Source organism: Phoca vitulina, unplaced genomic scaffold (genome assembly GCF_004348235.1).
Source record: "Phoca vitulina isolate PV1807 unplaced genomic scaffold, GSC_HSeal_1.0 scaffold7, whole genome shotgun sequence".
Lineage (NCBI taxonomy): Eukaryota > Metazoa > Chordata > Mammalia > Carnivora > Phocidae > Phoca > Phoca vitulina.
Window position 1 is genome coordinate 70599929 of NW_022589710.1, and position 20264 is coordinate 70620192.

Genomic DNA, 20264 nt, shown 5'->3' on the forward strand with positions numbered 1-20264 from the left:
CGAGGCCTGCTCGCCCTGCCCACAGCCCCTGCCGGCCACCCGAGGCCTGCTCGCCCTGGCCTGCCTTTGAAACATTCAGGCTGGCAGTGGGGGTGGGGGGAGCGGGGGCTGCTGCTGTCACCCAGGAAGGCCAAGGACACAAAGCCTGCCCCTCACACCCCACTTACCCCTGCATTATGGTGTTTGCCCCACGGCGATGCCGGAGAAAGGAACTGGTGGGGTCCCCATGTGAGAGAAGAGGGTCCGGGACCCAGAGGGGTCAGAGCCAGGGTCCCAGCGGGAGCCCAGGGGAATGTAGGAAGGGAACAGGAGGAGAGAACTAAGGAGGGCGGGCTGGCAGAGCCGTCCTCTGCTGGGACTCTCCATGAGTGACCTCTGTGTGACTACCCTCCTCCTCCATGGGAACTTCTGGTCTCCCCATGGGAGCCCAAGGAGCCCAGCGGCTGTCTGAGCCCCGGCCACAGGCTAATTGCTGGGCTCCAGGTCCCTCTGTACTGAGACACTCCCCCCACCAGAGAGGGGACAGGGGCTCCTGGCCCTGGAGGGAGGGGCCCATAGCGCACGCCTGCCCCCGGGGGTCCATCCCTGGCCCCTTCTCCCAGTGGGGCTAGCCATGTCCACACCCGAGTCTGCGTGGGACGTCGGGGGACCCGGGTGGGCCAGACGGGAGCCCCGCAGACTGTTGCAAATCCCCTCTGGAAGCCCTGTCCCCCCAGAGGCAGGCCAGGAAAGGAATCTGCTGTGGGGCCTCTTGGAGACCCTGGTCGTGCGGGGCTGGTGAGCATCCCCGGCTGCTTCTCTGCTGGCCAGGTGGCCGGCCATCAGGCGTCCTGTCCCCCTGGATTCTAGGGTCCTGCAGACCAAAGGCTGTGCCTCCTGGTGGAACCTGAGAGCTGCTCCAGGCAGGCACGTTGGTCCCGCCACTCCCTGTCCTGTGCTGGACACTGAGCCCCTGAGAGTATGGGTGGGGGCGCTGGGGGAGGGGGCACACTGTCCTCTCTCTCCTTGGCCACCAGAGCACGCGCATGGGCCCTGGACCGAGGTTCGCCTCAGGGCAGGTCCCCGCCCCAAACCCCCAAGGATGCAGACCCTCCAGGTGGAGTGTGAAGACATGGCCCCCTCTCCCACCCTGAAGAGGGCCCCCCAAGTTTCTAAAACCCTGAGGTGCTGGGCCTGGAGTGGGGCAGCACGGGTGCCCCCATTAGGGTTCCCAAGGGAGAAACCTGGCTGGCGCGGCTCACCGGCTGTCCCTGTGCCCCCACCCCCAGAGCTAGGTGCCCGAGGCCCAGCTCGGCTCCCCAGTGGGGGCTGGGCTGGCGGGGGCGGGACCCGGCGGCGGAGGTCACCCAGAGGCGCCACTGCGCCCGCCGGGCCCGCCCCCGGCCCGCCCCCTGCCCTGGGCCGGCTTCTTTTAGTGGCGGCGGCGGCAGGGCTGTCCCGTGGCCCAGCACAGCAGAGGAGTGACCAGACCAACATGTCGGGGACCCGCGCCTCCAACGACCGGCCCCCCGGCCCGGGCGGCGTCAAGCGGGGACGGCTGCAGCAGGAGGCGGCGGCCACGGGCTCCCGGGTGACCGTGGTGCTGGGCGCGCAGTGGGGGGACGAGGGCAAAGGCAAGGTGGTGGACCTGCTGGCCACGGACGCCGACATCATCAGCCGCTGCCAGGTGCGGGGCCCCCCACCCACCCAGCAAGCCCCCTCCTCCCCTTGCACCCAGGGGCCCTGACCTCCCTGTTCTCCCGCGCCCTGAGCTGGACACGCCTCTTGGAGAGCTCCCCTTCCTGGACTCCCTCCCCCACCCCACGGCCGCGGACCCCTCTGCACGCACACTCTCCCCTCCCCCGCTCCCTCCCCCGGGACCGCCTTCCCCACCCAGCCCCACCCCTCCAGGCAGGGGGCCAGGGAGGAGTTATAAATACCTTAGCTGAGTTGGGGACACCCGATCTTCAGGGGGGCGGGGTGGGGTGCGCCATGGGTGTGACACTGGGCCCTCCGGTGTGGGGGTGGGGTGGGGTGGGGTGGGGCCCCCAGCTCCTGGCTGTCGGGGTCTGGCACAGGGCTGGCCACGGGGTGGCCCTGGGGGGCCAGCCAAGAGGACGCAGAGGCAAGGGCAGGACAGTGGGCCAGGACCTGAAGGAAGACAGGCCAGGGACAAGGAGGGTCCCCGGCCAGACTGGGGTGGGGGGAGAGGGAGGGGCCACGGATGGCTGGCCAGGGTGACCCAGCGGCTGGCGGTGCCACCGGGGAGGCCAGACACAGGCTGTGTCCCCAAGGGCCCAGGGTGGCCACTGCCAGCTGTGGGCTGCCCTGGGTGCTGCTCCTGCGGAACCACGCCCCTGTGCCGGGGCTGAGAGCCACGCCTGCTGCTGGGCCGACTTAGAGCCCCGGGCACAGAGGGGACAGCTTTAGGGTGCATGCTTTGGCTGTGCTGGGGTTTGGAGTCATGCCTGCTGCCCCAGATGGGGAAGGGGCACCCCCTGAGTTCCTTGTCTGGTCTGTGGCCTCATTTCCGAGCTCGAGCCCGGAGGGCTAGGGCCGGGGCACACCCCCGGGGAAGGAAATGGGCCCAACACTTGGCTCAGGGAACACCCAGCCGCTATCTGGGCCACTCCTGTCCGATGCAGACTGGATTCCTGGAAGGAGCTTCCTGGCATCGTGAGAGACCTCCCACCCCCTCTGCCCTTAGCCAGGCGAGCAAGCCCACTCCTGGCCGGACAGCCCCCAGTGCCAGAGGCGGTCTCCGGGCACCCTGCTGCATGGGCTGGGGGCCTTTGCCCCCCCGCAGCCGGGCACACAGTGCCAGCACTCTCCATGTACCCTGCTGGCTCCAGGGAGCCTCACAGGTCTGTCTGTGGCCCGTCTCCCTTCTGAAGAGCCCGGGCGGGCTTTGCAGGCCCTCCTGGCCACAGAATGGTTCTGGAGTGGGGCGTCCCTGCTCTGCCACCTGGGTCAGCAGGACAGACCGGCCAAGCACAGAGCAGGCTGGAGCCCCGTCACCTGACCTGGGGGCCCACTGGGCACCTTCGCCCCTAGGTGACTTCTCAGACTGAGATCAGATGTGCCTCCGCCTGCGGGAGCCCCGGCTGACCTCACAGTGGGGATAATCGTGGGCCGTCCTGGGAGCCTAAGGCGCCTTCTCCAGCCTCCCGACAGTGGTGAAGCAGGGAAACTGAGGCCCAGAAAAGTTGAGGAATGAGAAGCAGCAGCATATGTGGGCCCTCACATGTGCCACACATCCATCGAGCCAGGACGGGGTGTCGGGATGCATAGTGAGGGCCCCGCGCTGGCCCTAGGGAAGGCTGCCTCTTACCTAGAGTGTGTGTGCATGAAGCTCAAAGTCACAGCCGCGGGTGCCCAGAGCCAAACCCAGCCCTGACCCCAGGAGCCGGGCAGCACATGGGAGCAAGGGGCCCCAGGAAGCGGGCAGCGGGGCACGTGCAGTGGGCAGGAGTCCCGCCTGGGTGGCTGCCTGGAAGGGCTGAAGCCGGCCAGCCCCAGTGACCAGAAGGGTCACCTGGCCTGTCACTCGGGCCCGGGGCCGTCCTGAGTGGCAGCTGCATGCCCCACAGCTGCTGGGCTCCACTCTGCCTCTGCTGACCCCCCACCACCCCTCCTCCCATTCGGCACCCCTCTGAAGCCCTTTGTGGCCCTCAGCGGTCTGGGGCCAGGCCCACCTGCACCCCCACAGCTGTCCTGGTTTCTTTCCCATCAATCATGTGGGGCCTGTGGTCAACACCCCAGGACTCCCCCACCACCTTCCCAACGGTACAGGGTCTCGGGCTTGGGTCCCTCCTGCTGTTTTCTGTGCTGGTTGGGGGGGGAAGCCTCCCCTTCTCACTGAACCGACTCCGCACGGCCCACCCTCCCCTAACGTTCCCATGGCACCCCCAGCACTCTGGGTGTGTGGGGGCTGCTCTGGGGTCCCTGGGGTCGGGGCTTGGCCGGGAAGGCCCCCCTTTGTTCATTGCGGTGCAGGCTCCCTCTGGGCCATGTCACGGTGCCCCTGAGGACCGCTGCTGGCCTCCAGGGGTGCTGGCAACCCTGTTCTCTGCGGTGACTTTGCACAGGCATTCGGGCTGTGAGGTCTGCCCACCCCGTCTTCGGAGTCCACACACCTCCACTGGGCTCTGTCTTTCTGCGTCTGCCAGCATCCTTCCCTCGACCCTCTCCCCAGCCCAGAGTCGGCTCCAGGCCCATGTAGCCTGCTGCTCACGCCCACCCTTCCTCTGTTTCCGAAGTTACTTTGGCCAGAAGGCTCTGGGGCTGCCCAGGACTGCCAAGGTCGGAGTTTAGAATTCCCTCCTTTGCAACTGCAGTGTGAATGGTCCTGGGGCTCCATGCGTGACTGTGCTCAGTACAAGGGTACTGTGTTTCTTTCGGTTTCCACCACAGTCTCCATGCAATCACCCCGTCTGGGGGGCGGGGGCCGTGTCCAGCCGGGGCCATGTCCTCTGATGGCAGTGGTCACCCAGCGGCGGCTCGAGAGGAGGGGCCTCCCCAGCTTACACAGCCCTTTGTGGCCGTGGGAGCGTCTGCCCTGGGCAGCTGACCCTGCATGCCCACCTGGAGCCCCTGAGCTCTCCCTCCTGCCCCAGTGCCCTCTGAACGAGTGAATGGGGCAGACGGTAGATGAGGTAAAGCCCTGCATAGGTGGGTGGACTGCAGGTCTCCCCAGCGACAGGCGGGGGTGGGTCACCAGTGTCTCCACCCTGAGGGCAGGCCCCTTGCTGTGTGTCGCCCAGGACCCAGACTCAGCCGGACCCCACAGCACCCAGGGCTGGCCAGGAACCTCTCCACCGCCTCTGAGAAGCTGCCCCCCTCCCCTGCTCACCTCCCTGCTCCTTTTGTCCGCGTGCCCGGCACTCAGACCAGGGCTGGGGATGGACGCGGGCAGATGAGCTGGTCCCGAGCAGGTCCCTCTCCCAGTGAGCCAGACGGGGGCGGTCAGCAGGCTCTGTGGCTGCCGGGGTGGGGGGCGGGCTGTCAGAGAAACAAGATCAGAAATGTTGGGGAGAGTCTGGAGCTCACAGGCCTGGGGCCCCTCAAAGCTGACGAGGGGGGCGGTGCTGCATCCCAGGACAGCCAGCCAGGCTGGTGCCCCCCGGGGACCAGGGCCGAGGGGGCACTGTGGCCAAAGGAGCCGTCCAGAACAGCATGGAGACCCGTGTCCTTGGGGGTCCAGAGAGAATGGGAGGGGGGGCCCTGGCAGGTCAGAGGTCAGCGGAGGACGACAGCAGGGTGCTGGGGATGAGGCTGGTACGAGGAGGGCAGGAGCGGGACAGATGCTGGCCAGCGTGGGAGACAGGGCATGCAGGGAGCCTCGCGGAGCCGCGTGCGTGTGGAGAGGGCCTGGCAGGGGGACGGCCGCAGCTCTGGGGGAGTGGGGGTGGGCGCCCCAGGGGCATCCCTGAGCCCCTTGCGCTGCCCCCAGTGCACACTCACAGCCCACTGGACCCCACCCCGTTGGCTCCAAGGAGGTGGAAGCCCCTGACCGGCGAATGGAGACCCTCTGAGCCAGCTGAGCCCACCCGTCATCGTCCCGAGGCCTGCGCCAGCGGGTGCCAGGCCACACTTGGGGACCGAAGGCCTGGCCTTCACAGGGCCCAGCTGCCTGCCCTGGGCTGCTGCCGGAGCAGGTCCCTCAGCCCGGGACGGCCCCCAGGAGACGCGCTGTGGGAGATTCAGGGGCTCCGCAGAGGGCGGCACAGGGGGTAGGGGCAGGAAGATGGCTCTCACAGGCTCTCTGTCCCCTAGGTTTTGGGCCCCAGTGGGGCATCAGAGCTGGCTCTCAGGGCCGCACAAGCCTCGAGGTGCCAAGGAGGGTGGCTGAGGCCGCGCTCTCTAGGTGCTGGGTGGGGACCGGGGAGGCGGTCTGCACTGTGGCCCACGGCCACCGCTCACACTCCGGCAACAGGCCATGTGTGTATCTCCCTGCTGGGCCTGGGCCCCGCTGGACTCCTGCAGGGACAGGAAGGATCAGAGCTGGCCAGGTTCCTGAGTGGGCCAGCCTTGGCCGTGGTCCTCTTCCTCTGTCCAGGAGTGAGAGAACCCCGTTTCTTAGATCCCTGCCTCCGGGGAGGCAGCTGGCTGGGGCGTCCATGAGTTTCGGGCAGGAGTGGTGGGAGTGGCTTCAGGGTCCGTGGTGGGTCCAGAGCTGGGCCGGACCGAAGGCTCCACTGCAGAGGGAGGACCTGGAGGCAGGCAGAGCCCCCGAGGGGCCACACCAAGCCCTGCCTCTGTGCCTAGCTCCCGCCTGACTTGGCCTGTCCCCAGGGGCACAAAGGTAGGGGGAGGCCAGCTCCAGGGAGCTGTGGGGCAGACAGCGAACCTGAGGTCTGGAAAACGCCCCAGGCCGCCCTGAGGTCCAGGACAGTCCTCGCTCACTCTCCCAGGGCACAGAGCATGGAACCTCCAGAACCTGCCCTCCTAGGACAGGGAGGCTGAGAGCCGCCCAAGAGGCAAAGGTGGCCAGGCTGGGCCGGACATTCGCACCGTCCCTCACTGGGGCCCTGGACAAGCTCCTCCCTCCACGTGGTTTTCCAAACGGGGCAGGAGCTGCACCCCCCAGCCCGATGGCCCCCTGGCCCAGCCCTCCTTGGGCCCGCAGATGGCAGCTGGCAATTGGGCTAAAGCCTAAGGAGGGCAGTGGGGTGTTCCTGCCCCCACCTCGCCACCTGCCCGCATGCCACCCGGGTGGGGGGACAGACCAGGGTCTCTCTGGGACAGTCACCCTGGACCTCGGCAGAGCTGCTGGGAGGTGCTCCTTGCAGGTCAGCAGGCATCCTGGGGCAGGCTCATGCCCCTGCGAGTGGACTGTGGTCTGAGGCCTGGGCCCTTCAGCTCGCCGGGGTCATCTGATGCCCACTGGCCCGCGATGGCCTGTGCCTGTTCCTGGTGCCCATGTTTACCCCAAACAGAGGTGGGGGTGTGCTCAACAGTGCTTCTGGTCTGTGTTTGTGTCCTTGGGCCAGCTGACCTTGGCACTGGGCGCTGGGAGAGCAGGGCCGGGGGCGGGGGTCTGCCTCTGAGGCTGAGCCCACTGCCTCCCCTCCACCCTGTCTGCCCCACCCCATCAGCGTCTGCTCTTTCCCTTCCCTCCGGCAGCCCCTCTGGGGTCCCTTCCCCAAGCCTCCTCTCCGTGGCAGCCCAGCCCGCTCACCTCCCACTACCATCTCCATCCTGAGCCCCCGAGGCCTGGTGCTGCCTGTCCGCCCTTGCTTGTGGGGTGGCCCCCTAGGCTCCCAGGCCCCCAGCGCCCCCTTTGTCCTTCCCGTCTGCTCCCCACAGGGCAGCCCATCTGTTTCCACCATCATTCCCTCAGAGGCTGCGGTCAGTTCCCACAGCCAATGACCTGGGAGTCCCAGGGCATCTCGGCCCCCACTGGCCACGGGGAAGCCCAGGGACATGGCACGGTCGTGCAGCAGGGCCGTGGGGTGCACACCTGGACTGCGGTGGCCCCAGGAGTCTGTCAGAGACATCCTCCACGCCGTGTCGGAGGTGGTGGGAGCAGCCCCACACAGACCTTCCACATGCACCCCAGACACTCAGTGCTCGGCCGTCTGGGGCCCTCTGTGGACCTGGCTTCTGGCAGGAACATCCTGGGCAGCTGGTAGAGCTCGCAGGGCTGAGCCTGGGGTGAAGGGGTGTTGTGGAAGTCAGGGAGATGCGTTAGGGGAGGGCCCCACTACTTAATTTACCAATGCATGATGTGAGGTCCAGGAGGGAAAGCCCTTGGCCTGGTGTCTCTGGTGTCCGCCCCTTGCTGTCCCCGGGCGCCCTGCCACCCCCTGCCTGGGCTGTTTGAGTGGAGGAGCCGGGAGACATAAATCTCATCCAGATGCTCTGTGAGGAACAGGTGCTCCCGGTGAGGAGGAGGGGGGAGGAGGCCACCGTCATTCAGCCCTGCCTGGGGTGGGCAAGACTGAGGCCGCTAAGAGCCAGCCGCCCAGCGCCCCCCTCTTCGAGGCAGGAGGACAGTGGGGTGTGGTAGGGAGTGGGCCTTGTCCGTGGAGAGGCCCTGTGGATAAGCCAGTGTTTCTGCGGGAGCTTAGGGCAGGAAGGAGGGGCTGGGCTGGGCCCAGGGCACCGGGCACCGGCCAGCATGCTTCCCCACCCAGGGGCAGCCCTGAGGGTCCGGTGCCTCACACCCTGGGGGCCCACAGTGCCCTCTGCTCGTGGGAACAGCAGAATGGGCATCCCTCCTGGCGCTGGCTCTCCTTGGGCTCCCCTCAACCCCCTCAGCCAGCCCCAGCCCACCATCAGCAGCAGTTCCAAAAAGAAAGGACCCTGTCACCCAGGTATCCCCCAGGACAGGGCTAGACTCAGAACCGTGTTTTCCTCTTTATTCTTAGATGGGAGGCACAGGCCCAAAGGGAGCGGTCCCTGCTCAGGGGGCGAGGGGCGCTGGTCCCACTGGCCAGTGACTACACCTGTCCCTCCCCCCGCCCCAGATGACAGCGTTGCCTAGCCGCCCCCCCGCCACCACGGAGCTTGGGTTGTGGGGGCCTGGGTTTGTGCCTCCAGGAGAAGTGGCCCCCTCATTCCTGCATCAGAGGACGGACCTCCAGGGGGGCTCGTAGGCGGGGCCTCTGCCAAGCCAGCCTCCGTGAGGCGTCGGCCTGTGCCCACGAGAGATGGTCCAGGGCCGGGTGCAGGTGTGGGGAGGGTGGGGCCGGCCAGGGCCAGGCCCCCTCCAAGCCAGTCCGCTGGTCAGGGCCCTGCACCTCATCCATGGGCTGGGTCACCGACCCGGAGCACCCCAGGCACACCTCAGAACCAACCACAGCACCAGAGGCCCCAGGTCCAAGCGTGGACAGCATCTCGTGCACCCTGGGGGACAGAACCACCGCCCCAAGCCACCTGTGCTTGGAGCTGGTCCGCAGTGAGGCTGGACAGGCCCTCCCAGGGCAGGTCCAAGCCCCGCGGCTCCTGCGTACTCAGCGGGCTTCTGTTCCTAGGGGGGCAACAACGCCGGCCACACCGTGGTGGTGGACGGCAGGGAGTATGACTTCCACCTATTGCCCAGCGGCATCATCAACACCAAGGCCGTGTCCTTCATCGGTGAGTGCCAGCAGCCGGGGGTCCCGCGTGTGTCATCCAGCCCAGGGCCCCCCTGCAGGTGGGCCTGGACCCAGCAGGAGAGCCGGGCTGGCCCACGGGCCTGGTCTGGGAGCCTGTCCTGGGAGCCGCCAGCCTGGGCGGGAGGGAGAGAGGGCGGGGAGCCCCGCGGAGCGGTGTGTGCGAGCCTGCTTGCGTGTGAGGGAGTGAACGTGTGCGGGCGTGAGTACGTGCGCAGTGTGCTGTGTGGATGGGTGCGTGTGCGTGTGCGTGTGCGCGTGCGTGTGCGCGCACGGGCAGGGGCCAGACTCCGCTGCACGGGTGGAAGCCCAGCCTGCGGGCTCCCCGGCCTCCCCCTTCCCACAGCACTCCCTGCCCTTCGGGGACGCCGGCCTCTAGGACTGTGGGTCTCTTGCTCTCTCCGTCTCTCTCTCTGTGTCTGCCTCTCTCTCTCTGCCCCTCCCTCCCTCCTGGCCTCCAGGCCTGACCTCCTGTCCTGCCCTCGGCTCAGCCTGAGCCTCCCTGCCCAGAGCCGCCCCGCCCCGCCCCAGCCAGGCGGCCTGACGCCCCCCCGCAGCGTGCAGGACTATTCGTCGGGCTCCTTGCACGACTTGGCAAGACCACCCTCGTGACTTATCTGCCCCCCCCCTCCCTGGTTGCGAAGCGTGGGCTGCAGCTGCGGGTGTGCCCAGTGAGGGCACAGGGCTGGGCGAAGGGAGGCAAGTGTCGCTGAGGGGCCGTGTGCGGTCGGACTGCGCAGGAGGACACACCGGGGCCGCTGCAGTGGGCGAGGACAGCACGGTGACCTCCCGCGGTTCACCCGGGGTGGGGGCCCGGGGTGGGGCTCTGCTGCAGCCTTCTCCAGGCCCAGCCTCGTCCGCTGGGCCCTGGGCCCCACCTGGCAGGAAACGAGGCCAGGGAGGCCCGCTTGATGAGAGGTCTCCGCCCGGCGTCTGAGGAGCTGGGGTGGGTCAGGGCCAGCAGCTGGAGCCCAGGCTGGGTGGTCCCCGGGGAGCATCGCGGGGGTCAGCTCGGCCAGCCCGGCCGGCAGCGTGCTCAGCCGGGGGCGAACGTGCCAGAACTCACACAGCTGCCCCTCGGCTTGCGACATTCCCGGAGCCCCTGCCACGTGGTCATTTCAGGACACCCTGGCATTTAGGTGACCTTTTGTACTCGGTGTGGCTTGCACAGTCTGAGCCACTCCCATCTGGACCCATGTCCTGTCTCCCTCGGCCGAGCCTGTGCCACCGGCAGCCCTGGGGGGGACCGGGGCCGGGGGGGCTCCTCCTGGGCAGACAGCAGGTGGCCTGGCCCAGCCGCCTTGGGTCTAAGAGAAAAGGGCTAGCATTTCGCTTCAGCCTGGACCCCACACTAACATGCTGTGTGACCTGGGGCGGGTCACCTTCCTTCTCTGGGCCTCAGCCTCTGCCCCTGTGAAACTATGTGGATCGCACTTCAGTGTTGTATGGATAGGGAGGGCCCAGCTCCCCAGAGGCCCTGCCCGGGGCCCGGGAAGGGTCGGGGGCTGCGTGTCTCCTGCTTTCCCATTTTCACGCCATTCGCATAGACTGTACCAGCTTAACTGCGGTATAATTTATGTGCCATGACATTCAACACAATTCAGCTCTAGAGCACCGTCCTCACTCCAAGAAGTCCCCTCTGCCATTTGCCGGCAGCCCTGCCCCCGCGGCCTCTGCAAGCTCTCCTCTGCTCGCGGGCTCTGCACACACTCCCCGTGGCTTTGGTTTGGTTTTGGGCCATTTCTTCCACTGTCGTGAGTATGCACAACAGAAATTTTCCATCTTTGCCATTTCTAGGCATAGAGCCCGGTGGCATGAAGCACATTCACGCTGTTGCACACCCATCCCCACTGTCCGTCTCCAGAACTTTCCATCTCCCCAACCTGAAACTCTGTCCCCATTGAACACTAACCCCGGCCCCCTCCCCAGCCCCTGGTGCCCCCTCTACTTCCTGTCCCTGTGAATCTGACTCCTCCAGGGACCTCCTATGAGTGGAATCACACAGGGTATTTGTCCTTTGGTGACCTGCCTGTGTCACTCGGCATAGTGTCCTCAAGGTCCCCCCATGTTGTAGCAGGTGTCAGAATTCCCTTCAACGTAAGTCGCCGTGTCCGCTGCACGACTCAGTCCCCTGTGATGTGTTGCAGGCAATGGGGTGGTCGTCCACTTACCCGGCTTGTTCGAAGAAGCAGAAAAGAATGAGAAGAAAGGTAGGTCCGAGTCCCCGCATGCGCACCCTGGCCCAGGCAAGTTCCTAGCAGCATGGTGGCCAGGGCCTCCTGTGTGGGTTCTTGGGAAGGGTCAGTTTCCCCAGCCCAGCAGTCCCCCACCCACCTCCTGCCCGCTCTGCCTGTGCAGAAAGCTGGGTCTGCACTCGGGATGCGGAGAGCAGGGCAGCCCAAGGCCCCAAAGTCTGGCTGTGGGCCTCAGTGTTTATGGGGAGCTTTCATGACACTGGGGACAGGTGGCATCTGGAGGGTCCCACTCAGGAAGTCTGGAAGGGGCCCTGGGACCTAGAATTTGATGAAGCTCCCCAGGACACCTGGATGTCTGGCCGAGATTGGGGACCACTGGGCCGACCACACCTACAGGGAAGGATGTGGTTCCTAGGGGCTCCTGGGGGCTCCTGGGGGCAGGCAGCAATGGAGGCCACCGGCCAGGGTGTCTGGGCCAGCTGCCCCCCTGGAGAGGTTGTCTAGAGGTGGCAGCCCCAAGACCCTGATGGGGTCCGAGAAGGAAGCGGGCCTCAGCCTCAGGGCTCGAATTCAGGACAGGCGTGAGAAGAGCCAACAGGAAACTGACCCTGGGCATGAAGCGCCAGGACAGAGGCCCCGCAGGGAGAGGTGGGGGTGAGATTCCGGGGCCCTCAGCAGGGAGAGAGGCCATGAGGGGAGGGCACACCCCATGTGACCTTTGTGGACTCTTGCCCTGGATGGGGGCTGGGCCAGCTGCCCAGCCTTGGCCACCTTGCCTGTGACGGCTGACTGCCTGCCGCGTGACCGCAGGTCTGAAGGACTGGGAGAAGAGGCTCGTCATCTCCGACCGCGCCCACCTCGGTAAGCACACCCAGGCTGGGTGCATGGCTGGTGCCACCCATCTGCCATGGGAACCACTACCCCACAGTGGCCCTCCTCCCCGGCATGCTGAGCCCATGTAGCTCCATGAACTTCCAAGTGGGCAGTGGGTCGGAATCACAGTCCCCAGTTGCAGATGGGAAAACGGAGGCCCGAAGGGACTCCCGGCACGTGTGAGTCTGTGCTGGGCAGAGGCAGAGTCCAGTGTGTCCCCTTTCAAACGGGACCACCTGTCCCGGGCAGCCCGGGCGTGCACAGGGGAGCCCCATAACCCTGTGTCTGTCTCTTGCTTGGGGACACTCACCTGGCCGCGCAGTGTTTGATTTTCACCAGGCGGTCGACGGGCTGCAGGAAGTGCAACGGCAGGCCCAGGAGGGCAAGAAGTGAGTATATCCAGGGGCTTCTTTGTCTCGCTGGCCTTCAAGTCTGGGAGCTCTGGGGTGTGCCAAGAGGGGAACGGGGTCCCCTTGAAGCCACCACGACCACGGGCAGCCCAGCCCAGCCTGACCACATACATGGGCCACCCAAACCCTTGCCCCACTAGCACCCACGGCCATTCCTTTGTCCTCCAAAGATATTTATGAAAATGTGCCGAGCACTAGTTCTCCAAGCGAGGACAGGGTGAAACCATGGCCATCCTGCCCCATCAAGTGACATGCTCACTTGCCACCCACATGTGTGCATGCACTCACACATGTGTGCACACTCAGACTCTGCACACACACTCACACACAAGTATGCCAGGTGGCAATGCTGAGCAGGCCATTCACCGAGCCTGGGGCTAGGGCAGTGGCAGGCAGTGGGCACAGGGTGGGCATGGCCAGCGCGCCCAGCCCCCAGGAGGCAGCAGCCGGCAGACGTGGACAGGAGCATCCTCAGTGCCCGGCCAGAGGGAAGCTGGGGCCCAGTGCAGACAGGATGTCTCAGAGCCAAGGCATGGAATGACGGGAGGGTTTCAGCTGGCCCAGAACCGCCGGCGGGGCCCAAGCCCCCGGATGCCTGACAGCCAGCCAGTGGAGGGGGCCGCTGGGCTCTCATAGCCATCCCAGACTGCAGGTGCTACTGCTGGGCAGCGCCCCTCCCAGCTCAACCCTTGTTTTTCTGTTTGTTTGTTTGTTTTTGTTTTTTTAAGATTTTATTTTTTATTTATTTGAGAGAGAGAGAGAGCACAAGACGGGGTAGGGTCAGAGGGAGGAGCAGACTCCCCGCTGAGCAAGGAGCCCGATGCTGGACTCCATCCCAGGACCCCGGGATCATGACCTGAGCCGAAGGCAGACGCTCAACCGACTGAGCCACCCAGGCGCCCAACCCTTGTTTATAATAGGGGTGCACACAGGCGCCTGGGGGTGCTGGCCCGGAGCCCCCGGAGCCCTGAGTGCCCCGGCCCCTCACAGGCCCCGGGGCCTGGCCCCCCAGGCTCACCGCCGCCCTGTCTTTCAGTATCGGCACCACCAGGAAGGGGATCGGACCGGCTTACTCCTCCAAAGCTGCGCGCACGGGCCTCCGCGTCTGCGACCTCCTGTCGGACTTTGATGAATTTTCCGCCAGGTACCTGAGCCGCCCGAGGGGGGACTGTGGCTAGTGCTGAGGCGCGGACACCCAGGCGGGGCGAGGGGTCGCAGTCACTGTCGCCCCCTTAGATTCAAGAACCTGGCCCGCCAGCACCAGTCCATGTTCCCCAGCCTGGAAGTGGACGTCGAGGGGCAACTCAAAAGGCTCAAGGTAGAGCAGGGGCGCTGGCGGGCCGGGGGCGGGAAGGGGGGCGGGGGGGGCGGTCGCGGTCAGGGGCGGGCCGGGGGGGGGGGCAGCCGGGGCAGGCCGCGGTGGGGGGAGCATGGCAGGAGAGGGTGCGACCGGGTGCAGCGGGGTGGGGGGCGTGGCATGGCATGGTGGGGGGCGGGGCAGAGCCCAGCGGGGTGGGGGGCGGGGCGCGGCGGGCAGGCCCCACCAGGGCACCGCAGCCTTGCCAGACGCCCAGGCAGCACTCAGGGAGCGCACTGTCCCAGGCACTGCTGTGGGGTGGCTGGCCCTCTTGGGGACCACAGGCCCCCTGTGCAAGCCCAGGCCAGGGAGGGCAGGAAGGTTTCCCCGGCCCCCAGGCCAGGGGACATTTCCCAGGACAGGCTGGGGAAAGAGGCTGTCCCTGTTCTATTTGGGGTAGCTGGTAAAGGTGGCCTTGCTGACTCATAGAGGGTCAGTGCAGTGTCAGGGATGGGATGAGGAGAGCACAGAGCCTTTCTGGAAGTTTCCAAGGCTGGGCTCCTGGCTCCTCCCAGCCCTCTTAGGGGAGCTGTGAATGAGGACAGGGCCAGACCAATGAAGACGTCAGTCACACTGGATTAGGGCCCACCATAGCGACCTCAATTTAATCCCCCCTTTGAAAGCCTGTCTCCAAATACAGTCACGTTCTGAGATGCTGGGGGTCAGGACTTCAACAGATGAACCAGGGAGTCGGGGGGGGGGACGGACAATTCAGCCCATGGCTGTAGGAGGCTAGTGTGAGCCTCACAGACAAGACCCAGACAGGACTGGGGGTCGCTCCAGGTCTCGGAACAGGTTTGCAGGCCTGGCCTCTTTCGGGAAAGGAATGCACTGGAAGTGTCTGGCTGTCAGGAGGGGCCTGGCCCCACCGCAGCCTCCTCTGCCTCCCCCGCAGGGCTTTGCTGAGCGGATCCGACCCATGGTCCGAGACGGCGTCTACTTTATGTACGAGGCACTCCACGGCACCCCAAAAAAAATCCTCGTGGAAGGTGCCAATGCAGCCCTCCTTGATATTGACTTTGGTAGGTCCCCAGCCCGGCTGATCCCCATGATCCCCCTTTCCTGCCTGCTGGGGACCAGGCTGGTCGCTGACCGGATGTGGCAGGGCTGCCTTCCGCGGCCACACTGCCACCCTGCCCATGACAGTGATCATGCTGCCCCTCATCTTCCTACTTCAGCTGGGAGGGACAAGAGAGAGAGCTGACCTAGACAGAAAGGGAGAGAGGCCAGAGCTGCGGCCAGGGCTCCCAGCGAGGCTGGGTAGAGCCGGTGCTTCCATCCGTGTGGGCCTTCTATACGTCCTGTCCCGACCCCACGGCCACACCAGCACCAAAGCCACGTGGTACAGGCAGGGCAGGCACCCACCATCCAAGTCGGGAGCAGCCTTCTCCCTCTATTCACCCCCAGACTCCTACACAGGCCACAGCGGCCCGATGCACAGTGCCCACGTGGGTCACTCCCCCAGGATGGTCTCTGGGACCACGGGCCCTGGAGATCCCACAGAGGGGACATGCAGGAGGCCGAACCACGCACCGCCCTCTGCCGAGCTGGAGCCCGGGGCCGGGGTGGCCTGCCGGGGTGGCAGTGGGCCCTGACCCGCTCGGTCTTGCAGGGACCTACCCCTTTGTGACATCATCCAACTGCACCGTGGGCGGCGTGTGCACGGGCCTGGGCATCCCCCCGCAGAACATAGGCGAGGTCTACGGCGTGGTGAAGGCCTACACCACACGCGTGGGCATCGGCGCCTTTCCCACCGAGCAGATCAATGTGAGTCCCCAGCCCCAGCGGGACCCCAGCGGGGTGCCCAGTGGTGGCGTGTGCAGAGACACACAAGGCAAGAGCAGAGACAGGCGTCCACAGGTGCACGCAAGGTAGCACGCGCCAACAGCCCTGCAGCACACAGGCTCCCGCGGACCCGGGTTCCCCAGAAAGCACTGCAGACGGGCGGAGTGCCTCACGGCCCCTCGGAGCAGCCCGTGTGGCGCGGCTCAGGGACCCCCTCAGGGTGCCGCTGGCCGCCTTTCCTCAACATGGCCTTGTGCCCTTGGCAGCGAGGGCCCAAGGCTCTGGTCCTGAGCAGGGGTGCGTGAGGCCAGCGTGGGAAGGGGGGGAGGAGGGGAGGGGCAGGAGGCAGCCGAGAGAAAGGCTGAGCCCCGAAGCAGCCAGGCGCAGGCTCCCCCTCCATGCCGCGGCGGGCCTGCTCTGCTGTCACGCAGGAAATCGGAGACCTGCTACAGAGCCGTGGCCACGAGTGGGGGGTGACCACAGGCAGGAAGAGGCGGTGCGGCTGGCTGGACCTGATGATTCTCAGATATGCTCACATGGTCAACGGCTTTACCGCGTAAGCAGCCCTTCCCGCACAGTCGTCACGTGGGGGTGCAGGCCACGGAGTCCCCCGTCCGGCACGGCAGGGCCGCGGCAGTGGACGGCCACAGAGCCGGCCGGCCATCTGCTCCTAAGCACGTGCGGGGGAGGCGGCCGCAGGGGGTCAGAGGGCATCCTGGCCCCTGTAGGGGGTTAAAATTGTCCGTCTAGAGAGGGAGAGGAAGCCTAGCCCCGAGGGCCTCCACCGTGGTCCTCAGGGACACGACTCTTCTCCACGGGGCCTGGCCTGGCTTGGCTTGGTCGGACCTCACTCCATTAGGTCTGCTGGGGTGTGGGGCTGGGCAGTGGGAGGGAGACACTGTCCCCACCCTGGGACCAGGTGCCAAAGAGGCTGCGCTCTGAGCGCCAAGGTGCTGAGGCCGCAGCAAAGCAGAGGACAGGGTGGCCTGGCCACCATGGGCGCAGGAAGCACGGAGAGACCCACCTGCGAGGGCCCGTGAGGGAGGAAGGAAAGGGAACGCGGAAGGAACAGGGCCTGTGCCAGGGAGGACTGTGGCTCGACGCGGTCCCTGGGTGTCCCTACACGCGGTGCTGTCGCAGGGCCACTAGGCCCCGGGGCCGCGGAAACGGGGTCCCATGGGGACACCCGAGGCGAGGAGACCTCAGCCAGGCAGAAGCCGCACTCCCGAGCCCGCCTGCGTGCTTCTGGGGCCACCCCGTCTGCGTTTCCTGGCGACTGTAAATCGCAGGGCAGAAGCAAGGGTGCAGGCCCAGCATGCCGGCAGCTTCTCCAGTGTCGCTCGTCTGCTGGTCTGGGGACAGGCTGGCCTTAACGAAACTGGATATCCTGGATGCCCTGGACGAGGTGAAAGTTGGCGTCTCGTACAAGCTGAACGGGAAGAGGATCCCCTATTTCCCAGGTACGGGGATGCCATGGCTTCTCCCGTCTGTTGCATGGGAAGAGGAGAAGGGACGGGTCTGCAGCCTGGGGGGACAGGTGGGAGCCAGCCCCCGCTAACCCCAGACTCTGCGGGACTCTTAGGCCCTGCCAAGGCCCACCTCCTGGGCATCCTGGAAGCTCCCCGGGCAGGCGTGGACCGCTCTGTGCAAACGTAAAGATGACTGTTTTACCTAAGAAAACACGGTTTTCAGTTATTTAAGACCTAAGGGGTTTCTGCTACCGTGCGTCCCTTCTTTTAGAAAGTACAAAGGCGAATGTTTTCTTGGATCTCACAGTTCCCGTTCTGACCGCATCCCCCCCGCCCAGTGGCTTCTTCTCTGCAGCCCTCACTCTCTTCTGAGCTCATGTGTAGACCCCCTGCTCCCTTTGGCCTGTGTCCCCTGGCCCCACTGACCCCTGACCTTTGAGAAGACACAGCGGGGGTATGGTGTGACCCCAGGGATCCAGGGGAGCGTGCAGTGAGGACCCCTCAGTAGACAGCTTGTTCCAGCACCTTCCATCAATAAGGGTTGGTTGGCATCTACTGTGAGCCACGTGCCCAGGAGCCACAGAGTCCTGGCTGGAGCAGGGTCCTTGCCCTGGGAACAGGACACAGAGATTCTTCAGGATCCCGTCATGCTTCAGGACTCTTAGAATTTCCTAGTTGGGAGAAGGGGGGACACCTGAGTGGCTCCGTCAGTTAAGCATCCAACTCTTGATTTCGGCTTGGGTCATGATCTTGGGATCGTAAGATCAAGCCCCACGTAGGGCTCTGTGCTCAGGGCAGAGTCTGCTGGAGATTTTCTCTCTCCTCTGCCCCTCCCCTTGCATGCTCACTCTCTAAATAAATAAATGGATAAATAAAATCTTAAAAAAAAAAAAAAAAAAGAATTTCCAAGTGGGGTCCATGGAATTCCTCAGCTGAGCCAGCTGTGGAGGTTCTAGCAGAGCCCTTAGCAATCCTTGTCTGGGGTGGACGTGTCCCCTGGTCTGGCAGGGATACAGCCAATGTCAGAGAACCCTCACCCCCCCCACGCCCCCGAGAAAACCAACCAGGGCCATGTGCCTTCCGCCTGGCTGAGCCCCGCGGCAAGCAGGTCCCCGGATGGGAGACCCGAGCACCAGAATCTTCGGGACATGGGCCACCCCGACCCTTTGTGTCCCCAGCGAACCAGGAGATACTGCAGAAGGTTGAGGTTGACTACGAAACGCTGCCTGGGTGGAAGGCGGACACCACGGGCGCCAGGAAGTGGGAGGACCTCCCCCCGCAGGCCCAGAACTACGTCCGGTTCGTGGAGAATCACGTCGGAGTGGCAGGTGGGTGCCTGTGCCCCGGCCACCATCCCGCCCTCTGTGCCCCACCCCCCACCCCCACGGCTGAGCAACTCTTTTCCCTTCCAGTGAAATGGGTTGGGGTCGGCAAATCAAGAGATTCGATGATCCAGCTCTTTTAGACGGAGAGCGCTGAGCCCGCGGAGCGCAGCGGCCCCGTCCCTCATCGGCAGCCGCAGAGTCACCGCCTGAAACGCAGAAGTAGGAAAACTAGTTTCTGTACTTTTTTATTTCTCTCCAAGCCTTCAGCTCAGCCACCGATTTCTACAGTGATCCAAACATCTGACGGCCAGCGTTGTGTATGTTTGTTTTTTTTTTAAATCCTGCTACTGAAAATGAGCCAAAGTACTCAAAACAGAGAACTTTTATGGCACATTGATTGTCACATGGTTGTATGGCTGGCTGGAGCCGTTTAGTAATAAACATATGCAGTAGCCACTGAATGGTGGTGATCGGTCCGTGTCTGGTTCTGTCCTTTCGTTTTGACTTTGGCGGTGACAACAGTCTGGGTGACGCACATTTCCGGTATCACAAAGCCGAACTGTTTGCTTGCTTAGACGGCAAACTGGAACACTGGAACGGGCCCAGGTAGGCGAGACCACAGGCATTCAGTGCTTCCCAAAAGGGAATCGTTACAGGAGCGGCCCCTTGAGCTCTAAGCCCCCCTGCACGGGGCGGAGGCAGCCCCCCAGCAGCCCCTCTTCACGTCAGCTGCATGCACCTGCCCTCATCCCTCTGGAGGTCACTGGATTGAATAAGTCACTTCTTAACAGGCCACAGCTGCTCGAGCTTACTGTGGTCTCCACTGGAAGCTGAGGAGCCTCCTTGAACAACTCTTCAGAGTCTGGGGTAAATTTAGAAAAATAACCGCCCTTTCGGTATCATTCGGGAGAGGGAAGGAATTAGATGGGGAGACCCAGAGTCGGTCAGGGTTAAATCCCGGCCTTGTAACCCTGACGCTGGCATCTGGGCTCATGGAAATGGGTCGAGTGCCCACGGGGCTTGCTTCCCAGGGACCACACGGGGCTCCAGTCTGACTGGCCTACACCAGGGGGCCGCTAACCACGTGACAGCATCTTTAGTGAGCAGGCTCCATTCTGAAACTCCTGTGACGTCACGCACTCTAGCAAACTGCTCCAAACAGTGCCCAGATGAGTCTTGAGTGATTTGAAAGAAGCCAGGAAAGTGGGCTACAACCAGCTTCCCTGGACCTTCCAGTCAGTGAGGAGCACAGCTACTTGAAGGCAGGAGTGAGAAGCACCACCAGAAACTGTTGAGTTTTCCGAGAATTATTTCCTTCCATGATGCGGCAAAGCAGGGGTCGGTTCTTCGGGAAAGAGGGGCCGCCCCCTCAACTACACTGGACCCCACACGCAATTCTCTGTATGAGACGGCCGTCTGGCCCCATCTTGCCACAACAGAGATGCACGCCTTTGATAGTCAACCGAGCCGGCATTTTTCAAAAGAAAGAGAAATCATTTCATTCTGCCTAAAAAGCTACAAGCCTGGCTTTGTAAGGTTAACCTGCAATTTAAATTAGCTGCAAAAACTGTTTTCAAACCTTTATCTTGTAGTGGCTGCTAAATCCTTCACTTGAAGACAAGTTGTTGTTGATTTTCTTCTACCTCTAGACAAAAATCTAGAGGAGGCAGCCTCAGGCAGTGTCCTTGGGCGTCTGTAGCGTTGTACAGGCTGAAAAGACCAACTTCCAGGGACAATGATTCTTCCCTGGCACCAACTTCCTCACTCTCATGG

The 20264-nt window shown here is 64.5% G+C and overlaps 1 protein-coding gene across 1 annotated transcript; it reads left to right on the forward strand.

The window, feature by feature from the left end:
- Positions 1-1414: 1414 nt before the first annotated feature.
- On the forward strand, positions 1415-19299 carry ADSS1 (adenylosuccinate synthase 1). The gene is made up of 13 exons (XM_032404670.1): positions 1415-1666; positions 8958-9060; positions 11225-11287; positions 12083-12133; positions 12468-12534; positions 13592-13699; positions 13792-13873; positions 14808-14934; positions 15525-15679; positions 16129-16253; positions 17060-17157; positions 18345-18494; positions 18579-19299. Exons 1-13 carry the CDS (start codon positions 1475-1477, stop codon positions 18629-18631), a joined length of 1374 nt encoding a protein of 457 aa, XP_032260561.1. The 5' UTR covers positions 1415-1474; the 3' UTR covers positions 18632-19299.
- The last annotated feature ends 965 nt before the right edge of the window (positions 19300-20264 follow it).